This window comes from Labeo rohita, chromosome 12, assembly GCF_022985175.1.
Source record: "Labeo rohita strain BAU-BD-2019 chromosome 12, IGBB_LRoh.1.0, whole genome shotgun sequence".
Lineage (NCBI taxonomy): Eukaryota > Metazoa > Chordata > Actinopteri > Cypriniformes > Cyprinidae > Labeo > Labeo rohita.
The window spans coordinates 6,079,414-6,088,111 of record NC_066880.1 but is presented as its reverse complement, the minus strand read 5'-3'; the positions used below and the strand labels follow the sequence as shown (position 1 = coordinate 6,088,111).

The 8,698-nt window shown below is 34.5% G+C and overlaps 2 protein-coding genes across 2 annotated transcripts; both read left to right on the top strand.

Moving 5' to 3' along the window:
• Positions 1–41: 41 nt before the first annotated feature.
• On the top strand, positions 42–1,102 carry LOC127174567 (pancreatic secretory granule membrane major glycoprotein GP2-like). The gene is made up of 3 exons (XM_051125065.1): positions 42–212; positions 482–584; positions 816–1,102. Exons 1-3 carry the CDS (start codon positions 42–44, stop codon positions 911–913), a joined length of 372 nt encoding a protein of 123 aa, XP_050981022.1. The 3' UTR covers positions 914–1,102.
• A 4,622-nt stretch (positions 1,103–5,724) lies between these two features.
• On the top strand, positions 5,725–7,900 carry LOC127174566 (uromodulin; the record flags this gene model as incomplete). The annotated part of the gene is made up of 7 exons (XM_051125064.1): positions 5,725–5,791; positions 5,959–6,072; positions 6,161–6,345; positions 6,442–6,596; positions 6,693–6,938; positions 7,422–7,581; positions 7,748–7,900. Coding segments are annotated over 7 exons (1,038 nt in total), but the record flags the coding sequence as incomplete, so codon positions are not given.
• Between the last annotated feature and the right edge of the window lie 798 nt (positions 7,901–8,698).

Sequence of the window (8,698 nt, the reverse complement as noted above, 5' to 3'; positions counted from 1 at the left end):
ACAGTAGTAGATTGTATATATTTATATTATACTGTTCCAAAATGCTCAGGTGTCCCAATCCAAACGACGATACAGTGGAGTTGCTGCAAAATGGTGTTTCCACATCCAACCGTTTCTCCTTCGAGATGTTTATCTTCACTGCAAACTCCACCAAGGTTTACCTACACTGCGGTATTTACCTTTGCCTTCTGACTGACAATCACTGCTCAGTGGTGAGTGTACTAAATCATAAGTAATAAAATGTTTCAGATTTTTCTTATGGACATGAATATAGTTGTTGTTATGAATAAATGGTATCAAGTTTCTTGAAATAAAAAATGAAAATGCACAGATATTTTTGAGCAGATGTCAATTGGAAAAAAGGTGCTGTTTGCTTCCAATTGTGTAAAGCAGTTACAGTATCCACTAGTAGGGTAGCAAAATCTTTGATTTCTGATGATACTGAAGACACAAATTAATTGTGTTTTCATCTGTCATTTAGAACTGTGACTCTGAACACCATCATAGAGAGAGGAGATCTGTGGACATCCATGATGGTACTTCCATATCTGTGGGTCCTTTGATGTGGTCTGACAGTAGCAAAGGTGACTTATAGAACTAATTATATATGCTTATGTATATTTTAAATCACCAATATCACGTAAACAAGAGTGTTGTAATAACACAACCCTCACATACTCTGGTCTGGAACACAGTGGATGCATATGAATTTTTACAAAAAGTAAAAAGAGCTGTTAAACAGTGTAAATATCAGCACTCTTGAAGTTCTGCTTGCACAATCACTCAGCTGACTGCTGTGTAACTTCTGTTCACAGATGTGCTGGTGCCACGCCAAGTGCTAGCATCCAGGTCTCCATGTCTGCTGGGTTCTATTTTGCTTATTTCTCTGATGAGTGTCCTGATATTCTTCTAGAATATTTCCACAGTGAATTACCCTAATGTTTTACACATCAAGTTTAATCTCTTTCTTATCTCTTTCCCGATGAACGTGCTACTGATGCCAAACTGAAATCAAGCTTTCTATAAATGTGTTCTTTGATTATGTAGAAAATCACAACCTTTAAAATGTTTTATAAATGTGAGGATAAAGTATATTAAATAATGAGATTTAACAAATCACAATAAACTGATTTGCTCTTTGTTTTTAGTGACATTTGTCATTGCTGTATGTTTATGTGTATGTGTGAAACTTAAACTAAAAAAAAACTGATGCAATTTGAATTAATTGACTTAATGATTTAATCATTTTACACACTCATTTGTTAACAGTAACATGAAGAGCCACTGATTCTTTACACATTTGCCTATTTGAATTTGCTTGACAGAGGCATTTCAATATCTGGTATTGTTTTGTCATACAGTATATTCTATTGAAAGCCTGTGTATTAAGCTTGCTTATACTTCAAAGTCATGTTAAATTTGACATTGTGTCCTATGCATATTGTTTGATCCCAATTTAATTTGCCTGCGATTTGTAAGTTGCTTTGGATAAATACGTTTGCTCATTGAATGAATGTAAACCGTAACATTGCCATAAAAATAGCAGCTGCTAAGAAATAAAGGAAAATAGGACTACATTACAAACAATACATGCCTATTTTTAGAATAGAAAAAACAAAGCTTAATTGTGAAATAAATTGTCTTAAGTATAGATTTAGTAAACAAAGTGATCATGCATCCTCTTGCAAGCACATACATCCTATTTAAAAACTCCAACATAAAAGTTTAAGACTGTAAACTCTCAAGACTGTAAACTATGATACTTTAAAATTTTGACTTTAAAAAAAATCAAAGGAATTCGAAAGTCTTCATTATCTAAACTTAAAGAGGTTCATTTATAGACTGAATAATCTGTCAAAACACATACCATACCATGACATACTGTTGTGTGAGGAGAATTTATGGTATGTATAAGAAAGAAAAGTGGTTTAAAGTATTGCTAAAAAATAACTCCTAGCTCCAACTATTTCAGTCATCTGCTTTTGATTAAATCTATTACAACAGTTTAAATTACAAGTGTTATTTTGCAATATTGTTTTTTTTCTTCCTAACTGATAAAATGGTTGATTCTGTTATTATTGCAGTAAAGTTAGATTTTATAAACATATGCTAAGAATACAATTATATCTGCGTTAAGAAGTCGTCTTCTAAATAGCACAAACAAAATAGTTAGGGAGAATAACAAAACAAGTTCACATATTTATTGGCATAATTTATATGTACAGCAAAATAGTAATCAGTGTCTTGATACTATCATGCTTATAGTTTGATAATATAGTTTTATCGCCACTGAGAGGTTTGCATATTTAATAAGTTGAAATGTTCATATGTGGATATGAACATATGTTAAGTAACAGATTTTTATTTATGATAAAGATATTATCAGTAAGGGTTTGCACTGCAGATATGCATGTGTTTTGATTGCCAGGATTAGATCAAAGCTCCTCCAAACTTTAGTTTAGCATTTAGAATATCACGTTTAACCTTGACAGTGTTATATTTTCAAGAAAATTGTTTTTACAGATCGGTTTGACGTCTTCATGAGCAGTTTGCAACAATGAGGTTTCTAATCTCATTTTGCGTGACACTACTGCTGCTGAATAATAGTAAGTTTCACATTAAAAAAATGCAGACATGTGGCCAAGAATCTGTCACAAAAATAAGTGAACTGACAAGATGATTGACCTAGAGTGAAGAAAACTGACATGAAGCTTTTGTATTTACAGGTGAAAGAATTGAAGGACAAACAACAGGTAGGCTATTTTTATTCTGCATGGGTTCTCCTTCATCGTGAAACAGTCCTTCAGTCCTTCTTCAATCCCACATTTTCATTCAAAAAGTAAAATATATTCTTTCAAAACAATTTGCTGCTCAAGGTACATCAGGTTTTTGGCAAAATGCTCAAATTAACCTACACACATACTAGAGATGCGCGGATGAGCCGGAATCCGCAGCTCCAAATAAATGATCCGCCCTCCACCCACCCGCACCTGTATTTTTCTCTGATTTAGATAACCGCACCCGACCCGCACCCGATCGTCATTTACAATTATTCTAATTCTTAGTTTTGCATGATGATATGATGAATGTGATGAACACTTATAAGCTTAATCACTCGTGCTTTTAAGCCAAATCCACGCTAAAAAGAATAACGTTAACTGATATCTGGACGTGACGTATTGTTTTCGGTATAATGTACTGATTCAAATTAGTAATCAATAATAATTTTTATTTTAATACTCGGCGTGCCTCTCTTGACATGCTCTCGCGTATGAACAGGCAGCAAATGTGGTGCTGGCGCGGACGGCGCGGGCGCGGGCGCATCAGGCGCATCAGGTGCAATGATAAAACATATTTCAAAGGAAGCCGGCGCTAGGGTCCTTACCGTCTTTGCTGGGTGTTTTGAGCGAATATTTGCATTTATTCACATACGATTTAGTTACAAATGGTGGCCTGTCATGATTTTGGCTAATGCAGGACACTACTGAATGATGCGCATCAGAGGGGATTTAGAAGTGGGTGCGCAGAGCCGACTGATAAAGAAATGGGTATACGCGGGTTATACACACCACTGCATATTAACCTACTCGAGTATTTAAAACATATGTTAGAAAATACAGTTAATATTTGCGTCATTATTGATTTTTCTCATCCACCCGCGAACCACCCGCAAATAATCAGAATGCAATTTTTTATTACCCGACCCACCCGACCCGCGGATTGTCCGCAGCGCCCGCGGATATAACCGCCATCCGCGCATCACTAACACATACAGATTTATTGTGTTGCTGTGTCCCGCTCTGCTCACACACACACACAGAACACTGAGAAGAGAAGAGAACAGCCAGTAGAGTTTTGGTAAACGTGGGGTTTGTTCAGACGTGGTGCTTGGTAAAAGCGACTCGCGTCTCTGCCTGTCGGAGAATTTATTTTCTTTTTTAAACCGTCAGCTGGCTCTGACCAGTTTTTTTACTTCACGCACTGAGTGTCTGACACTTTCTTTCTGTATTTCATAAATAAATAAATAAATAAAAAAACCACACTGCTCAAGGTTAAAAAAAAAGAAAGTTATGTTGAAATGAAAACTCTTGTTCATTACATTTTACTTCATAATTGCAACCGCATGTGTTGTATTCATTGTTGCAAAACTTATTCTGTATATAGTTCGTTTGTTATCATGATCAAAACCACTGATCTGAAGCTCAATGCTGATGCTGTCATGTAAATAGTTTTCTAATCAGCAATAAATATAACAATTTCTGATCAACCCATATCAATTGCATGCTTAAAATAACATACCGGTTAAAGCCCCGCCCATTTCAATACAACATGACCCACTTCCAGGTTAAATCCCACCCACTTCCGGGTTAGGCCCCGCCCACTCCGAGTACAGATACAGATACAGATAATTCATATGGTTAACAGATACAGATACAGATACAGATAATGCTGTACTCGCTCATCCCTAGTATGTATAAGAAAGAAAAGTGGTTTAAAGTATTGCTAAAAAATAACTCCTAGCTCCAACTATTTCAGTCATCTGCTTTTGATTAAATCTATTACAACAGTTTAAATTACAAGTGTTATTTTGCAATATTGTTTTTTTTCTTCCTAACTGATAAAATGGTTGATTCTGTTATTATTGCAGTAAAGTTAGATTTTATAAACATATGCTAAGAATACAATTATATCTGCGTTAAGAAGTCGTCTTCTAAATAGCACAAACAAAATAGTTAGGGAGAATAACAAAACAAGTTCACATATTTATTGGCATAATTTATATGTACAGCAAAATAGTAATCAGTGTCTTGATACTATCATGCTTATAGTTTGATAATATAGTTTTATCGCCACTGAGAGGTTTGCATATTTAATAAGTTGAAATGTTCATATGTGGATATGAACATATGTTAAGTAACAGATTTTTATTTATGATAAAGATATTATCAGTAAGGGTTTGCACTGCAGATATGCATGTGTTTTGATTGCCAGGATTAGATCAAAGCTCCTCCAAACTTTAGTTTAGCATTTAGAATATCACGTTTAACCTTGACAGTGTTATATTTTCAAGAAAATTGTTTTTACAGATCGGTTTGACGTCTTCATGAGCAGTTTGCAACAATGAGGTTTCTAATCTCATTTTGCGTGACACTACTGCTGCTGAATAATAGTAAGTTTCACATTAAAAAAATGCAGACATGTGGCCAAGAATCTGTCACAAAAATAAGTGAACTGACAAGATGATTGACCTAGAGTGAAGAAAACTGACATGAAGCTTTTGTATTTACAGGTGAAAGAATTGAAGGACAAACAACAGGTAGGCTATTTTTATTCTGCATGGGTTCTCCTTCATCGTGAAACAGTCCTTCAGTCCTTCTTCAATCCCACATTTTCATTCAAAAAGTAAAATATATTCTTTCAAAACAATTTGCTGCTCAAGGTACTTTATCAGGTTTTTGAATTCGCAAAATGCTCAAATTAACCTGTGATCAGTTTTGCTGTTTTTTTTTTCTTTTTTTTTTTTTTTTTTTACATTCAACAGTCTAAGCATTTATTTTAGTGAATGTATTTCATCTGCAATACATTTAATGCACTCAGCACTCAAAAACATTCTGGTCAAAGTCAAAATGCCACTATTGTGTGCAGCTTACTGTGCAGGTAGTGTTCATTTTAATATATAATGTAAAAAAATAAATTAAAGAAATTGACAGTATTGTATAATTATTCATCTTAGACCTTACCCAGACATCAGCGTACACAACAGAGGCAATTCCAGTCACAGAATCCAGTGGTAATATATTTTATGTCTTATATTGATATGATTTCAGCTTGTCATGGTACTATAAGTAGTAAGAGCTTGAGAAAAGTATAAAAACATGCCATCAAACATCACTAAAACAAACTTAAGGTTTGCTCTAGCTTTTGTCTTTAAACCTGTTGTTCTCCTCTGAACTGTAGGAGATCCCTGTCATGAGCTCAGCTGCACTGAGAATGAACAGTGTGAAGAGAAACATGGTGTTTACAGCTGTTCCTGCAAGGAAAACCATCACGGATCTCAGCATGGCTCATTTGGTTGGACTCATTCCACAACTACATTTCAATGTAGTTTTAATGATTATATTTTTTGTTTCTGACATTTCTCGAATGTTTTCTCTCTTAGATTTCACTGAAACCTGTGAAAGCAGCTCTGGCTCCATGTCTGTGTCTCGCTGTCAGCTTTTTGAGGCTGGTTTTTCTTCTGACATCTTACACCTCAATGACCCCAGTTGCAGAGGAACAGTTCGGAATGGCAGAGTGGAGTTCTACTTTGATAACAATGACCATGTCTGTGGTACAAATCTTATGGTAGGATGTATTATATACTTTACATTCTCGAATGATCAAGACAACATTAAATCATAGTTTAAAAAGTCCCAGTATTCAAATAATATATCTTTACAGGCCAATGGCACTCATTTCATCTGTGAGAACTTTATTGTCGGGGATCCAAACTCAGTTGGGCATCTCATCAGCAGGGAAAGAATTCTGAAGCTTCCTTTCAGCTGTGTGTACTCACAAACCCAAACTCTCTCCATGGACATCAACCCTCTGGAGAGGTGAGGCTCACCTGTTATTAAGAATACATAATTCTAAATGCATAAATAAAACCAGGAGTCTTTAAATTGATGATTGTTTGTCTGTTATTTCAACAGTTCTGTGCACATGAACCTTCCTGCTGGTCAAGGGATGTATCAGGTCAGGATGATTCCATATCAGGATGCTGAATTTGCCCACCCTTTTACTGGTAGTGTGAACGCAGAGCTGAACAAACACATTTTTGTGGAAGTTCGTGTTGATGGGGTTGACAGCCGTCAGTTTGCATCAGTGATTGACACATGTTGGGCTACACCTGTGAGTGATCCTCATTACCCTCTCCACTGGGACCTTATCACTGACATGTAAGCTGTATTAAATTAAATTTAATTAAATGTAATAATTTTATTTCAAATGTTATATTTTTTTATTTATTTTAATTGTTCTATTTTATTTATTTTTAAATAAATATGTAAGTCTAAATACATTTTTAAGTTTTTAAAAAACATATTTTATTTGTTGTACATGAATTAATTTTCACAGTTTTCATGATAACGTGTATTTAAAGCAACAACTTACAGTTGATTTATATAAATTAACCAAAATAAATGTTATTAAAATTTTCACATTTGTTTTAAATTCAGTTTTAAATTTCTCGACACTGGAAACACTGAAAACAAAAACCAAGGAAATTTTTTCCCCACAGATTTCTTTATTGTTCATATTTTTTATCTTATAAAAACTATGTAGACATTAAACACATAGCAAAACCTCTTTTAGATTTGAAAAACAGGGTATTTTGTGTTTCTATCTCAGATTGCTTTCTGAATCATTCTGAATATCCTCAGGTGTCTCAGTCCAAATGACGAAGTTGAGCTTCTGCAGAATGGTGTTTCCACATCCAGCCGTTTCTGCTTCAGCATGTTTATCTTCACTGCAAACTCCACCAAGGTTTACCTACACTGCGCTATTCACCTTTGCCTTCTGACAGACGATCATTGCTCAGTGGTGAGTGTACTAATCCTGTCACAACATCAAATGTCTCAGATATTTCTTATGGGTGTACACTTACACATAATGTATACTTGTGGCTGTCTTCTGTTGATGATGTTTATGACAAAGATGATAATTATTTGATGACATTGACCTGAACGTCCTGTGTTGTTACTTTTAGCACTGTGGCTCTGAACACCACCATAGAGAGCGTAGATCTCTGGACTTCCATGGCAGTACTTCCGTATCCGTGGGTCCTTTGATGTGGTTTGACAGTAACAAAAGTGATTAATGCATTAAAAAAGTCTATTTTTTCATACATATCTGACATATTTCATGTTTACGATTGATCACACATCATACTTTAGATTCCCTCTTCATAGGTGTATAGGTCTCAAACCAATTGTTCTAAATTGTTCTATGTTTAAAACTCTTTGTATTCTTATTCATGAGCCAGTAATAAGTATACCTATTAATTTAGGCTTTCTCTCATGTTGTCTTTAAAAATAAATGCAACCTGGCAAAGTTGTGAGTGAAAACAGTGAGAACTTTTATGCAAAAATGCATTTGTTTTGTAATGTAGTTTTGCCGCATATTTGGATGTTTTTTTGCAAACAAAACAAAAATACTGTACTGCATTTAAATCATTATACACTATAAACAGTGAAACAAGAAGTGTCAGGTTATGCATTATTTGTTTCAGTGGAACTTCAAGATGATCCGTCAACGTTGTGTTCACCTCAATAACCCATTCATGCCATAATTCCTCTTTTGTCCTTGTACTTTAAGAGATTTTTTTTTCAGTTCTCATCATTCATATACACAACAGCACTCAACTGTACTCTACGCATAAAACCATACACATAATGTCTAATTCTGTGTTTCATTTTATCTATTTTATTCTATTTTAATTTATTATTAAGCAAAGTCATTTTACTGCTAATCTGGATTTACAGGAAGACCTACATTTATGATTTATGACATACATGGGTAGTGCAAGAAGCAAGTTTTTCCAATGCTTGAATGGAATTTCTTGTGTCATTAAAGCAGTTGCAGAATGTGCTCATGTGATCATGCTATAAACAAGATGATTGTTTTTTAATTCATTAAATGTCTAGAAGCAAAATCAGAA